We start from the raw sequence: 16,584 nt of genomic DNA, 5'->3' as shown, positions 1-16,584 counted from the left end.
AGGGAAGGCCAGGTCTTGCTAGATTTGCAGTGGTCTGATACTCCTTCCATTTCAATATTATTACTTGCACAGTGCTCCTTGGGATGTTTAAAGCTTGGAAATCTTTTTGTATCCAAATCCGGCTTTAAACTTCTTCACAACAGTATCTCGGACCTGCCTGGTGTGTTCCTTGTTCTTCATGATGCTCTCTGCGCTTTTAACGGACCTCTGAGACTATCACAGTGCAGGTGCATTTATACGGAGACTTGATTACACACAGGTGGATTGTATTTATCATCATTAGTCATTTAGGTCAACATTGGATCATTCAGAGATCCTCACTGAACTTCTGGAGAGAGTTTGCTGCACTGAAAGTAAAGGGGCTGAATAATTTTGCATGCCCAATTTTTCAGTTTTTGATTTGTTAAAAAAGTTTGAAATATCCAATAAATGTCATTCCACTTCATGATTGTGTCCCACTTGTTGTTGATTCTTCACAAAAAATACAGTTTTATATCTTTATGTTTGAAGCCTGAAATGTGGCAAAAGGTCGCAAAGTTCAAGGGGGCCGAATACTTTCGCAAGGCACTGTATGTAGTGGGATGCAGGGTGGTATGCTGCTGACAGTGGGCTAATACACTGTGGATTTTAGAATCATTAGCATATGATTTGTGGGTCAAATGTAAAGTGGACCACCACCATGTGTTTGTGTGCACATGTGTCGTGCCCCCCCCCCTCTCTCATCCCTACACCTGTCCCACCGCTCCTCTAACCCCTGCATGTCACAGCTCAGATCTGTGCCCTGCCCCCTCCTGCTGTCACCTAGGCGATGACGGCCTGTCCTATGAGAGCCCAATAGATGGTAGCCAATTAGGCTCTCCTCCAACTGTCACTTCACTGTCCCCATGGTGATACAGCCTCTACTGTTCACTCCCTAACTGTCTCTGAGACTACTGTCTGTCACTCTTTCCTGTGCTTGGTGTGTTTGATTACCACCTGTAAGGTTTGTGTGTGTGTCCTTCTCCAGGAGTGGCAGAGCAGTTTGCTATCGCTGAGGCAAAGCTGAAAACCTGGACCTCTGTGGCTGATGACCAGAAAGACGATGACTAGGAGTTCCTCCAGAACTATAGAAACACACTCTCTACCCACAGCTCAGGTAAACACATGCATACAGTACACATCACCCAATATTCCTTACCTTTGTCATACTCATTGTGTTTTCAGTCATCAGTGCCACCTAGACTGTGCTATGCCCCAATATCTCTCTTCTTTCTTTCCCTGTTACTCACCCTCCCCTCATCCCTCTCGCCTCATCCATCTCCAGGTGTTCTGATACTTTGATTCTCCCTCAGACTTCAACGTCCAAGCACGAGCCCCGAGTGCCATTCCAGGCCAAGACAGACAGCTTTGAAGTTCTAGCAGAAACAGCCTGCACTGTGATAGGTCCACATCTCAGACAACCCGCCTACTCCAGGGAGTGACCGGGCTAGCCCATTCCCTAGTGGATGGTGAGGATCAGTCTGCACTGTGATAGGTCCACATCTCAGACAACCCGCCTACTCCAGGGAGTGACCGGGCTAGCCCATTCCCTAGTGGATGGTGAGGATCAGCCTGCACTGTGATAGGTCCACATCTCAGAACAACCGGGCTAGCCCATTCCCTAGTGGATGGTGAGGATCAGCCTGCACTGTGATAGGTCCACATCTCAGAACAACCGGGCTAGCCCATTCCCTAGTGGATGGTGAGGATCAGCCTGCACTGCATCGTCTACTAGTCTGACTGGAGGCCGACAATCATGAAGCAGTAGGTTTGAATCCTGCTATTCAACCTCTCACTCTGAGTTTCTTGGAGAGGAAGAAGAGGATAGGAGTGTGTTTCAGGAGGGTAGAGAGTGGCTCTCCGACAGAGGCTCGTCAGGCGTGGCTTCGTTCCATTAAGAAGATAAGGTGGAAAGCATTTAAATGTGATGTTTCATCTTGTAGGTGTACACCTTGGATAGTCTGTCAACTCTTCCTTCAGAAGTTATTCACACCCCTTGACTTATTCTAGATTGTGTTGTTACAGCCTGAATTTAAAATGGATTAAATAGAGATTTTGTCTCACTGGCCTACACACATTACCCCATAATGTCAAAGTGGAATTATATTTGTATATATTTTTTTTTTATTAATAAAAAATGAGAAGCTGAAATGTCTTGAGTCAAGTATTCAACTGCTTTGTTATGGCAAGGAGTACAAATCTGGAGTAAAAATCTACTAAAGTCACAAATTGCATGGACTCTCTATGTGCAATAATAGTGTTAAACATGCTTTGAATGACCACCTCATCTCTGTACCCCACGCATAAAATTAATTGTAAGGTCCCTCAGTTGAGCAGTGAATTTCAAAAGCAGATTCAACCACAAAGACCAAAGAGGTGTTCCAATGCCTCAAAGAAAGGCTGCTATTGGTAGATGGGTAAAAATAAAAAAGCAGACATTGAATATCCCTTTGAGCATGGTGAAGTTTTTAATTACACTTTGGATGGTGTACAATACAAAGATACACGTGTCCTTAACTCCGTTGCCGGAGAGGAAGGAAAGTGCTCAGGGATTCTACCATGAGGCCAATGGTAACTTTAAAACAGTTAGAGTTTAATGGTTGTGAAAGGAGAAAACTGAGGATGGATCAACAATATTGTAGTTACAAATATAGTTGATCCATCCTCAAGTATTCCAAAACATCCTGTTTGTAATACGGCAGTAAAGTAAAACTGCAAAAAATGTGGCAAAGAAATTAACTTTATGTCCTGAATACAAATGCACATTACTGAGTATTTAAGCATGGTTGTGGCTGCGTCATGTTAAGGGTATGCTTGTCATCAGCAAGGACTAGGGAGTTTTTTTTTTCTTAAAATATAATGCCAAATATATACTGGAATTGAATGTTCCTGAGAAAATCCATGGCAAGACTTAAAAATGGCTGCCCTAGCAATGATCAACAACCAACTTGACAGAGCTTGAAGACACTGTAATTTAGTGATGTCTGGCCTTTACTTATCATCCTTCTTTCCCTTTGTCTCAGCTCTCGTCTCCCTGCACTTTCCCTCTCTTCGTTTTCTCTCACTTTCTCACAATCTTTGCCGATGTTACTATGTATTTGAGTGTTGAAACTGGATTGCTGAGAAAAGTTTTGAATATTTCTGAAGTTTTATTTCATTGGTTCTCTATGGATTGTTAGACCATGCTGTGAAGTTATGTCATGGGGTTTGTCCTGGATAAATAAACATGATTTAAAAAAGAAAAGAAAAGATTTTCACTCTTTGATCATTTGCCCAACACACAGAACAGAGTTACATCTCAAAGTTTTGTTAATTTAATCCATCACTGATGTACAATAAACAAATTGTCATGTTCTCTGAAAGATAACAATGGCTGCTAATCTCAAATGCATATTCTCCTATGCACAAGAGTGTGCGTAGATTTCCGTCAATCTATTTTTGTACAACGCATATACAGGCCGGGGCAATCTAAAGACAGAAACGTCTTATTGCTTAACTAGATGTTCTGTTAATTAGCTTATTACACTCTACATTCAATTATTTTTACATAATTTACATGGCGAGCACTACTTCACACAAAAGACAAATTATTGCACAACTGATTATTCTTTAAGATGAAAATGTACCAGTTGTGATAGCATAGTTTTACATAGTTTTGAGCCATAATACATTTCAATTCTATTGAAGTGATTAATGATTTAACATGCGTCTTGAATGACAGTGGAGAACAGTCACACACACAGTTTAATCTTTCAACCAAGGCTTTTATTGCTTATCTGTGGACGTGGAGAGTTATGACTGTGCTTCTAAGTTGGTAGTACATATTTCTAAAATGGTTGTGATGCCAGGCAGACTGTATAAATCATTTTCAGTGTGTGTGCGCGCTATGTCTTAGGAATATTATTTTGTATGTTGGTGAACAAATATGTATTACTATGTGAAAGTGTGTGTGTGCTTAACTTCGATTTATTCTGAGTTTCACTGTTGTCTCTCCACATAACCAAAGTTTCCTGTCATTAACACTGAAATCATTCCAGAGACATGTTGTACAGTAGGAACGATGTGTGAAAAATCATTACCTATCGCTAGGAACGTAATGATACAAAATGTACTGTGACCAAAACACTGTTACAAGAAACTCTCTAACTTCTGTCCTACGACCTTAACGCCAGACAAGGCTACATGTACTTTGAGTTAAATGCATGTTAATTACAATGTGCTTCACAAATGTTCTTAACCCTGTGCATTTTATGACTGAGCGATGCCAATGCATTGGTCTTTTCTCAGCTGCCTTAAGGTGGTTACTTAACATTTTGTCTTAAATATCCCGTTTCCATCCCACTTTAAAGTCCTTCCCTCAGATATGTATGTAGCTACCATGTAAATACAGCACTTAGATTTTATAGGCCATTTAATCCAAAGTGGGACCCTCCTTTCTCTTCCCTCTCTCTATCCCTTTGTCTGGTCATGTTGTTCCTTCTCACCCTCTCTCTCACTCATTTGGGGGAAAGTAGTGTCAATACCAGATGGCTGCATGGGCAATTCTAACAATCCTAATCCCTGTAGAAATAGCACTTGACCTTGTGGGGACTAACAAAATGTCCCCAGTTGGTCATATTTTCGTTCGTTTACTATTGTTGTGAGGACTTCTGGTCTCTAAACACGTCCACACAAACCAATACATCGTGGACACAGACATCCAGCTTGGAGATTGAGGTGAAAATGACCTGTAAGGTTGTAGAAACCTCAACAAACCATTGAATCGTCCGTCACCCCTTCTGTCATTCCGATTGGTCCTCAGTGGTACTTCGCTCACACTGCAGTTCTGATTGGTCCATTTGCTGTATGTTCTCGGGCGAAGTTCCATGTTCCTTCGTCGGCTCTGATTGATAAGTCTCAGGGAGGTGGGGGTGGTCAAAATCACAGGCTAGCTCTGATTCGTCAGTGTGGGAAGGGCTGCACTCTAAGATAAACTCTTCTGTTTGGTCCTCTGTTAGTGAGAGGCTTTCCTGAAGAACCAATTCCGATGGCAGGTCCGTATTGTCAGCGGGGCTGGTTTCAAACTCCAAATCTGATTGGTCCTGTGTGAAGTGGACTGGACTCTCCTCATACATATCGTTCAATTGGTCCTCCATGTCAGGCGGGGTGGGGTCCCGTGGTAATGAGAGGCCTCTGTGGCGGTTCCAAAGCTTGTGTAGCTCTGTCACATCCGAAACGTTGGTGGTGTTGTTGCCGCTGTCACGGAAACTGGCCAGTGGGGGGCGAACTTTCACTCCTGTCACAGTAACTGAGCCTTCTATGGCCTTACGAAGCTAGATATTGGACAGAGAGAGGAGAGGTAGAGATGGAGGAATAAAATAAGGAGCAAGGATGACAAAAGATGAGGGAGAGGATTGAAAGAAGAGCGGAGAGAGAGGATGGAACATTGTGGAGTCATTTTGGAGTAAACAATGTGATTCATATTACACTTGATTAGATCTTCAAATTTACAGGATTGTTGCCAAGGCAACATTAATCTGCAGCAATTTCTGTAATGAGCAAATTGATTAGCCTGAGGTTACTGCTGATTCATGAAGCGCAATATTGTCCTTAGAACTGATCTAAGGTGATGACAATATTCAAACACAATCACAGCCAAAGTAAACAGGAAGGTTTCCTGTGATGTGCTTGTTGGGATTTTAAGATGAACTGCCCTCAATCACTAATAGCATGATGACAACAGTGTGAAAATAGAAACTAATCAAACTACATGACATCAGAGTTCTAGCGCACAGGAACACCCACCTCCCTGAGGGAGACGACTCCCACCAGTCGTCCAGTACTGGTCACATAGGCATGGTCCAGCCCCAGCAAAGAGAATATGGTGTGAGTCTGAAGAAAGAGAAGGAGAAGGAGAGAGAGCACGAGACAGAGAGGGTAGAGCAGATTAGAAGGAACAACATGACCAGATAGAGGGATAAAACAAAGGAGATAGGGAAGAGAAAGGAAGGTCCCACTTTAGATTAAATGGCCTATAAAATCTAAGTGCTGTATTTACACTGCCGTTCAAAAGTTTGTGGTCACTTAGTAATGTTTTTGAAAGAAAAGCACATTTTTTGTTCATTACAATAACATCAAATTGATCAGAAATATAGTGTAGACATTGTTAATGTTGTAATGATTATTGTAGCTAGAAAAGGCAGATTTTTTTATGGAATATCTGCATAGGCGTAGAGGCCCATTATCAGCAACCATCACTCCTGTGTTCCAAAGGCACATTGTGTTAGCTAATCCAAGTTTAGTGAAGTGAGGAGGCGACTCTGGGATGCTGGCCTTCTAGGCAGAGTTGCAAAGAAAAAGCCATATCTCAGACTGGCCAATAAAAAGAAAAGATTAAGCTGGGCAAAATAACACAGACACAGGACAGACGAACTCTGCCTAGAAGGCCAGCATCCCGGAGTTGCCTCTTCGCTATGGATGTTGAGACTGGTGTTTTGCGGGTAGTATTTAATGAAGCTGCCAGTTGAGGACTTGTGAGGCGTCTGTTTCTCAAACTAGACACTAATGTACTTGTCCTCTTGCTCAGTTGTGCACCGGGGCCTCCCACTCCTCTTTCTATTCTGGTTAGGGCCAGTTTGTGCTGTTCTGTGAAAGGAGTAGTACACAGCGTTGTACGAGATCTTCAGTTTATTGGCAATTTCTCGCATGGAATAGCCTCATTTCTCAGAACAAGAATAGACTGAAGAGTTTCAGAAGAAAGGTCTTTGTTTCTGGCCATTTTGAGCCTGTAATCGAACCCACAAATGCTGATGCTCCAGATACTCAACTAGTCTAAAGAAGGACAGATTTATTGCTTCCTTAATCAGAACAACAGTTTTCAGCTGTGCTAACATAATTGCAAAAGGGTTTTCTAATGATCAATTAGCCTTTTAAAATGATCAACTTGGATTAGCTAACACAACGTGCCATTGGAACAAAGAAAATGGCTTTTCTTTCAAAAACAAGGACATTTCTAAGTGACCCCAAACTTTTGAACGGCAGTGTACATGGTAGCTACATTCATATGGGGGTATGGAGAGAAAGAGAGAATGAGAGAGAGAGCAATAGATGACATCCATTAAAATGTCAATGAGAACAAATGGACTTTTCAAAAAATGTCAGTCTAGTGCAGAGCCTTCTATTTGTAATGGAAGGCTCTGGTCTAGGGGAGCTGCGTGCCATCACATTTCTGTCACCAACCCCATCAATTTAAAGGGACGTCAATTAACAATTTACTTGTTGCCTGGTATTAGATTTGAGTCATTTAGCAGACACTTATCCAGTGGATACACTTAAGCATTATAAACTAAAGAGTAAAGAGTTCCTCCAAAAATAACAGATGACAGCTAGGTTGGTTGTGCAGATTGATAAGGGTTGATTGACAGGTGAACTGATGATGACACACCTTATGCAGAGACGTCCGCTCCACCAGCTGAAAAGGGGCTGGGTCAATCTTGCAGTTGTTGAAATCCACTGGCTCGTCCAACTGTTGCTCCTCCCACTCCGCTATCTGTGGTAGGGGATTCAGAACTCTCAACCAATGAGTGGGCTAGATTAACTTCGCCGGGCGCCCGTGTTGGAATGTTTCGCACCGGCTGAAACTTAATTACATTCAATTTGGAACCGGGTTGCCTGCCGGGCGTGAGCCATTGTGCCCGCTCTGTCCGACGGTGAAGTGGGCTCAAGACAAAGGTGATAAATAAAACGTGTAGTAATTAGTCGGTTTCTGTGTTTTCCCATGCTAAAGGGATCGCTTTGGATCAAATATGTTTTATCTGCCTTCCCAATGAAAATGTGTCAGAAAATTCTAACATTTATTTGATGGAAAAGAGATCTTGTATGACTCTGGACAATACACCACGCTGCCTTGTTGACAAAATCCCTCAATGATGACCGTCTAAAAACTCATACAACCAATCACTGCATTTTTATGTTATTGACAGTTAATCAACTAGTGTTCAGTCTTACTTCGTTTGTGGTCATGTCATCCTCGACTTCAGGAGACTCCTGAAAACAAAGAGAGACAGTGGTTACACCCCAGAGAGGATTCTACTGCCCAAAAGCCAGTTTTAGCATGGGCACCGCCATTGAGTACTTTCACCCTGTTTAAGTAGTCAACTGGGTGGGACTTCCAGAAGAATCACATAATTCCATCCAGGTCCTCAGGAGGGATCAGCCAATGAATTATACGTGTGATAAAACATTCCATAACTGCAGGAGGCAGTAAATCGCCAACCTTGTTTTTTTACTTGTTCAAACAACACACTCGGAGCATTATGCACCCTTTCAGTTTGTTTACCAAGTAGGATGTACTGTTTATCTTTTGTTTTATATGTAATGTAAGTGCCTTACTGTGTTTGGACACCAGGAAGAGTAGCTGCTGCCTTGGCAACAGCTAATGGGGATACCTAATAAATACAACAACAAAAAACTAATAGAAGTAGTAAAAGAAGAAAATGGACTACTTTAAAAATAGAGAGCAATAGTAATGGCATCTTTTTGTAGGCACGAACGGAGGCTAACTCTGCCATGGCTCGTTGGCCAAAGCCTATGAGGAAATTATTATTTTTGTTTTTGTATTATTTTTAAAATAAATGCTGAAAATCAGGTCTGTGGTAAACACAGGCTTAAGAGATCTTATACGTTTTGTTCTATGAGATAATCTTCCTCAGCTAACATCACTTTTTGTGAATTTGCATTTATGTAATCAAGACAAGCACATAAAGCACATAAAGGCTTCATAATTCCTAAACGTCATGTTAACTGACTGATATTATCTCATAGAAAAAAGAGGAACGAGCACACCCCCATTCTCATCGATGGGGCTGCAGTGGAGCAGGTTGAGAGCTTCAAGTTCCTTGGTGTCCACATCAACAACAAACTAACATGGTCCAAGCACACCATGACAGTCGTGAAGCGGGCACGACAAAACCTAATCCCCCTCAGGAGATGGAAAAAATTTGGCATGGGTCCTCAGACCCTCAAAAGGTTCTACAGCTGCACCATCGAGAGCAGCCTGACTGGTTGCATCACTGCCTGGTATGGCAACTGCTCGTCCTCCAACCGCAAGGCACTACAGAGGGTAGTACAAACGGCCCAGTACATCACTGGGGCCAAGCTTCCTGCCATCCAGGACCTCTATACCAGGCGGTGTCAGAGGAAGGCCATGAAAATTGTCAAAGACTCCAGCCACCCTAGTCATAGACTGTTCTCTCTGCTAACGCACGTCAAGCAGTACCGGAGCACCAAGTCTAGGTTCAAGATGCTTCTAAACAGCTTCTACCCCCAAGCCATAAGACTCCTGAACATCTAGTCAAATGGCTACCCAGACTATTCACATTGCCCCCCTCCCCACCACTGCCACTCTCTGTTGTCATCTATGCATAGTCACTTTAATAACTCTACCTACATGTACATACTACCTCAACTAACCGGTGACCCCGCACATTGACTCTGTACTCTTGTTAACAAATTATAATTTTGGCAAGTCAGTTAGGACATCTACTTTGTGCATGACACAAGTATTTTTTTCCAAAAATTGTTTACAGACAAATTATTTCACTTATAATTCACTGTATCACAATTTCAGTGGGTCAGAAGTTTACATACACTAAGTTGACTGTGCCTTTAAACAGCTGGAAATTTGCAGAAAATTATGTCATGGCTTTAGAAGCTTCTGATAGGCTAATTGACATAATTTGAGTCAATTGGAGGTGTACCTGTGGATGTATTTCAAGGCCAACCTTCAAACTCAGTGCCTCTTTGCTTGACATCATGGGAAAATCAAAAGAAATCAGCCAAGACCTCAGAAAATGATATTGTAGACCTCCACAAGTCTGGTTCATCCTTGGGAGCAATTTCCAAACGCCTGAAGGTACCACGTTCATCTGTACAAACAGTAGTGCCCAAGTATAAACACCATGGGACCACGCAGCCGTCATACCGCTCAGGAAGGAGACACGTTCTGTCTCCTAGAGATGAACGTACTTTGGTGTGAAAAGTGAAAATCGATCCCAGAACAACAGCAATATACCTTGTGAAGATGCTGGAGGAAACAGGTACAAAAGTATCTATATCCAAAGTAAAACAAGTTCTATATCGACATAACCTGAAAGGCCGCTCAGCAAGGAAGAAGCCACTGCTCCAAAACTGCCATAAATAAACCAGACTACGGTTTGCAACTGCACATGGGGACAAAGACTGTACTTTTTGGAGAAATGTCCTCAGGTCTGATGAAACAAAAATAGAACTATTTGGCCATAATGACCATCGTTATGTTTGGAGGAAAAAGGGGGATGCTTGCAAGCCGAAGAACACCATCACACCTGTGAAGCACGGGAGTGGCAGCATCATGTTGTGGGGCTGCTTTGCTGCAGGAGGGACTGGTGCACTTCACAAAATAGAAGGCATCATGAGGATGGAAAAGTATGTGAATATAATGAAGCAACATCTCAAGACATCAGTCAGGAAGTTAAAGCTTGGTCACAAATGGGTCTTCCAAATGGACAATGACCCCAAGCATACTTCCAAAGTTGTGGCAAAATTGCTTAAGGACAACAAAGTCAAGATATTGGAGTGGCCATCACAAAGCCCTGACCTCAATCCTTTAGAAAAATTGTGGGCAGAACTGAAAAAGTGTATGCGAGCAAGGAGGCCTACAAATCTGAATCCATTACACCAGCTCTGCCAGGATGAATGGGCCAAAATTTACCCAACTTATTGGGCGAAAATTGTGGAAGGCTACCCGAAACGTTTGACCCAAGTTAAACAATTTAAAGGCAATGCTACCAAATACTAATTGAGTGTATGTAAACTTCTGACCCACTGGGTATGTGATAAAAGAAATAAAAGCTGAAATAAATCATTCTCTCTGCTATTATTCTGACATTTCACATTGTAAAAATAAAGTGGTGAACCTAACTGACCTAAGGGAATTTTTACGAGGATTAAATGTCAGGAATTGTCAAAAACTGAGTTTAAATGTATTTGGCTAAGGTGTATGTAAACTTCCGACTTCAACTGTGTATATATATATATATATATATATATTTTTACTGCTCCTCTTTATTTACTTGTTACTTTTATCCGTATTTTTTTTAACTGCACTGTCGGTTAGGGGCTCGTAAGTAAGCATTTCACTGTAAGGTCTACACCTGTTGTATTCAGAGCATGTGACTAATAAAATTTGATAACCAAACGTATAAGATCTCCTAAGCCTGTGTTAACCTCAGGCCTTCTTTTCAGCGTATATCCTAAAACCCCATTCTTTCCCCATTAATTTCCCCATAGGAATGGCCAGGACTACAAGCTGGCGAGCTCTTTGGAGATGACTTCAATTGCACTGCCCATGCTCTCACAGACACCACAAATGGGACAGATACAATGTTGCATCCTCTAATTAAATCTAAGTTACACCAGCATACATACATGCGGAACCAGCACACGCACAAATATACAATATTTCCTTAATTAACATACCACCACTGCATACGACAATTAAAAACTAACACATAACAAAAAACAACACTAACACATAACCACATTCAGAAGTGCATGCTTCTGCCCCTGTAACTACTCACTGTTGACTGAGCTTTTTCAGATGAATCACTAAAATGACTCCGGTTTCAACTCAGGTTCGGTCAACTCTCCTTCTCTCCCTCGCTTATCTCTCCTTTCCTACACCAATCTCTCCCTTCATTACTCATTCCCTCTCTCTCTGTCTCTCCGTCTGTCTCTCCGTCTGTCTCTCCCTCTCTCTCTCGCAAGTGCTATGAAGCTACAGTATATTTTGGGTTGGTAGAAGTACTCAAAATGATTTGTATTGGTCACTTGCTCAATGCTAGGTCGCTAGGCAGCGGTTACTTAGCAACTGTCTCTAAGAAAGGTGGCAGTCTTACCGCCGCCATGGAGATCCTGACACGTTTGGGCCCCCTGCTTTCAGGAGCCTCCAGCTCTGCCAGGCTCTTACAGTCAGGGAGGGAAGGGAGTAGCAAACACATCATTAGCACAATGTTAGGACAACATTAAGATTCTCTGAGGAGAAAGTAGAGGTTGAGGTAGCATATGAGGATACAAGAATAGACACGCACACACACGCACGCACACACACCTCGAGTAGCTCTCTTTCAGGGTCACCACATGAGAGGGTCTGCTGAGAGCCTGAGAGAGGAGACGGAGTCAGCGTGTCTCTATTAATTGAGAGAGTGTGCATACTGTTGGTTGCCTCTGTGTTGTGAGTAGTAGGGACAGTTTTCATAGCCGACTTGAGTGGCAGCTGAGAGATGGACACAGCTTGGCTGAAGGAGGACTCCTCTGTTGAGATCTAGATAGAGAGACATGATTAGGGCTGTTGCGGTTACCGTATTACCGCCACAGCGGCATTCATGAGTCAAGACCACAATCAAATTCCACGTGACCGTTGAGTCACGGTAATCTCCTCTTATGCACTCACCCAACTGGCTAATGACCATCAGGTCCTAATGGTATGGTACTCAGGGCTCTACTGTCCCTCCATCAGGTTCTAATGGTCTGGTACTCAGGGCTCTTACTGTCCCTCCATCAGGTTCTAATGGTCTGGTACTCAGGGCTCCTGATGGAGGGACAGTAGTAGAGCCCTAACTTCGGGGCCTCTATTTGCTATTTGAGTGCATACAGATGACATGTACTTTTCCCCTGCTCCTATTCCTGTCCATTTGTTAAATACACCATTCTAAATCCAAACAAATTTGACATACAAAGTTAAATTGAGAACAGTCTGATGGGTGAAAATATGATCACTTGATGAGAGAACAGCGTGTGCAGCCTGAGGCAAGGAACAAAGCGTAAACTTTATGTGACTTTCTCTAATCATCAGTAGCCTATAGTTGCATCATGCAGCCCATATGTTTTGATTTCTAAGACATTCTACGGTTTGTATCATTTACAACTAAAGTTGCCAAATTACTCTAAATCTAGCATATAGGACCAGTTTCAAATTAACACTTTTATGCTCAACATATAGCCACTTCAAATGCACTCGCTCCGGAATGGGAAAAATATCCTTTCTATATCCTTTCTACTATTTTATTCAAAGTTCAATTATATTATTCTTACTATAAAATCATATAATATAACATAATGGCATGGGGCTTTTAGCATATGTTGTTTGATAAATGAACAAGCCTACAGCCTATGGCATGGCCCACAGCAAGATAACATATAGTAGGCCAACTCATATTCTGATCTTCTGAAATACATTTTCTTCATATCGTAATGTTTCTTTAGACCTGCCAAAAATAAATCTTGGATTTATTGTGATGGTGTAGGCTATATTAAATGGATTTATTGTGACGGCGTAGGCTATATTAAATGGATTTATTGTGACGGCGTAGGCTATATTAAATGGATTTATTGTGATGGCGTAGGCTATATTAAATGGATTTATTGTGATGGCGTAGGCTATATTAAATGGATTTATTGTGACGGCGTAGGCTATATTAAATGGATTTATTGTGATGGTGTAGGCTATATTAAATTGATTTAGTGTGATGGTGTAGGCTGTATTAAATGGATTTATTGTGATGGCGTAGGCTATATTAAATGGATTTATTGTGATGGCGTAGGCTATATTAAATGGATTTATTGTGATGGCGTAGACTATATTAAATGGATTTATTGTGACGGCGTAGGCTATATTAAATGGATTTATTGTGATGGTGTAGGCTATATTAAATTGATTTAGTGTGATGGTGTAGGCTGTATTAAATGGATTTATTGTGATGGCGTAGGCTATATTAAATGGATTTATTGTGATGGCGTAGGCTATATTAAATGGATTTATTGTGATGGCGTAGACTATATTAAATGGATTTATTGTGATGGCGTAGACTATATTAAATGGATTTATTGTGATGGCGTAGGCTATATTACATGGATTTATTGTGAGGGCGTAGACTATATTAAATGGATTTATTGTGATGGCGTAGACTATATTAAATGGATTTATTGTGATGGCGTAGGCTATATTACATGGATTTATTGTGATGGCGTAGACTATATTAAATGGATTTATTGTGATGGCGTAGACTATATTAAATGGATTTATTGTGATGGCGTAGGCTATATTACATGGATTTATTGTGATGGCGTAGACTATATTAAATGGATTTATTGTGATGGCGTAGGCTATATTACATGGATTTATTGTGACGGCGTAGGCTATATTAAATGGATTTATTGTGATGGCGTAGGCTATATTAAATTGATTTAGTGTGATGGCGTAGGCTGTATTAAATGGATTTATTGTGATGGCGTAGGCTATATTAAATGGATTTATTGTGATGGCGTAGGCTATATTAAATGGATTTATTGTGATGGCGTAGACTATATTAAATGGATTTATTGTGATGGCGTAGACTATATTAAATGGATTTATTGTGATGGCGTAGGCTATATTACATGGATTTATTGTGATGGCGTAGACTATATTAAATGGATTTATTGTGATGGCGTAGACTACATTAAATGGATTTATTGTGATGGCGTAGGCTATATTACATGGATTTATTGTGATGGCGTAGACTATATTAAATGGATTTATTGTGATGGCGTAGGCTATATTACATGGATTTATTATACTTTAAAAAAATGTAGATAATGTAGATGTTCCAAAGGCACGCATCAGCGGCTTGTATGTGTGGAGGCCTGGAGATGCTAAATGTGTTGGTTAAATATCAGTCAATTACCATGAGACCGGCAGTCATGACCCCCACAGCTCTACACATGATACATGCGTAAACACACGCAAGCACGCACACGTACAGGCACAGACGTAAGCACACACAAAGCACAGGTACACAGTGGTTAGAGGTACTCTAGAGAGTAGAAGGCATGCTGAAGTAAGATGCGCGGACAGACATGGCAGCTCTGCTTCTAGCTCCTAAGCAACTTGCAGTATATTGTTTTTTTGTGTGTTATTTCTGACATTATTAACCCAGAAGTTTGTGTTATTACATATAGCCGAAAATAACTTTTGGATATCAGAGCGGCGGTAACTCACCAGTATTACAACCAGGAATACTACTTTCCTGATTTGGATCCTTTGTTCGTAACCCCCAGGGCAATTGAACTTGCCCCAGAGGCTGCTCCAAGACGGCGCCGGCAGAAAAGAGGTATTCCGAGTATATTACTCGCTAATGTTCAGTCAGTGTTTTTCACTCTCTTTTTACTGTTGTTTTATTTCTTTACCTACCTATTGTTCACCTAATACCTTTTGTGCACTATTGGTTAGAGCCTGTAAGTAAGCTGTAAGGTCTACGGTCTATTCGGCACAAGTGACAAATAAACTTTGATTTGATTGTGTGATTGTGATAACACACAGAAACTCAAGTCCTTTTGTTCACCCAACCTAGAATACCTCACAATCAAAGAGAATTCTCTTCGGTTATAGTCACAGCCGTTCATATTCCCCCTCAAGCCGATACCACAACGGTCATCAAGGAACTACACTCGACTTTATGCGAACTGGAAACCACATATCCTGAGGCCGCATTTATTGTTCATGTCGATTTTAACAAAGAAAATTTGAGGAAAACGCTATCGAAATTCTATCAACACATTGACTGTTGTACTCGCTCTGGAAAAACATGACCATTGCTACTCCCCCTTTTGAGATGCCTACAAGGCCTCCCAAGCCCTCCCTCTCGGCAAATCAGATCACAACTCCATTTTGCTCCTCCCTTCCTATAGGCAGAAACTCAAACAGGAAGTACCCATGCTAAGGTCTTCTCAACGCTGGTCTTACCAATCAGAATCCATGCTTCAAGATTGTTTTGATATCACAGACTGGGATATGTTCCGGGTAGCCTCTGAGAATAACATTGATGTATACACGGACCCGGTGACGGAGTTCATTAGGAAGTGTATAGGGGAAGTTGTTCCAACTGTGATTATTAAAACCTACCCAAACCAGAAACCATGGATAGATGGCAGCATTCACACAAAACTGAAAGTGCAAACCATCGCATTTAACCATGGCAAGATTACTGGGAATATGGCAAAACCATCCACATTGCGGACACCGAAGTCTTGCTCCCGGACAAGCCAAACATCTTCTTTGTCTGCTTTAAGGATAACACGGTGCCACCAATGCGGCCCTCCCCCAAGGAATGTGGGCTCTCGTTCTCTGTGGCCAACGTGATCCCAGTCTGCTGTCCCCACTTGCTTCAAGATGTCCACCTGAATGGCACGGTGGTCGAAGGCACTGCATCGCAGTGCTAGCTATGTCACTAGAGATTCTGGGTTCGAGGCCAGGCTCTGGCCCCTGGTACTGCAACTGCATCACCCGCAACCGCAGGGCTCTCAAGAGGGTGGTGCAGTCTGCCCAACGCATCACAGAGGGCACACTGCCTGCCTCCAGGACACCTACAGCACCCAATGTCACAGGAAGGCCAAAAAGATCAAGGACATCACACACCCAAGCCACGGCCTGTTCACCCCGTTATCAACCAGAAAGCGAGGTCAGTACAGATGCATCAAAGTTGGAACTGAGAGACTGAATAACAGCTTCTA

General features: G+C 41.9%; 1 protein-coding gene across 1 annotated transcript in view; it reads right to left on the bottom strand.

Moving 5' to 3' along the window:
- Positions 1-2,835: 2,835 nt before the first annotated feature.
- The window catches only part of LOC112227014 (chloride channel protein 2-like), a 132,765-nt gene continuing 119,016 nt past the window's right edge, over positions 2,836-16,584 (bottom strand). The window contains exons 19-24 of the mRNA XM_024391787.2: positions 12,146-12,358; positions 11,934-11,999; positions 8,005-8,043; positions 7,442-7,546; positions 5,803-5,889; positions 2,836-5,330 (exon numbers count right to left, since the gene is read on the bottom strand). Coding sequence (XP_024247555.2) covers positions 4,800-5,330; positions 5,803-5,889; positions 7,442-7,546; positions 8,005-8,043; positions 11,934-11,999; positions 12,146-12,358 — 1,041 coding nt within the window. The 3' untranslated portion in view covers positions 2,836-4,799. The remainder of the gene's footprint in view (positions 5,331-5,802; positions 5,890-7,441; positions 7,547-8,004; positions 8,044-11,933; positions 12,000-12,145; positions 12,359-16,584) is intronic.

Source organism: Oncorhynchus tshawytscha, linkage group LG28, assembly GCF_018296145.1.
Source record: "Oncorhynchus tshawytscha isolate Ot180627B linkage group LG28, Otsh_v2.0, whole genome shotgun sequence".
Lineage (NCBI taxonomy): Eukaryota > Metazoa > Chordata > Actinopteri > Salmoniformes > Salmonidae > Oncorhynchus > Oncorhynchus tshawytscha.
Note: the sequence above shows the minus strand (reverse complement) of the source record. Positions and strands in the feature narration are given on the sequence as shown.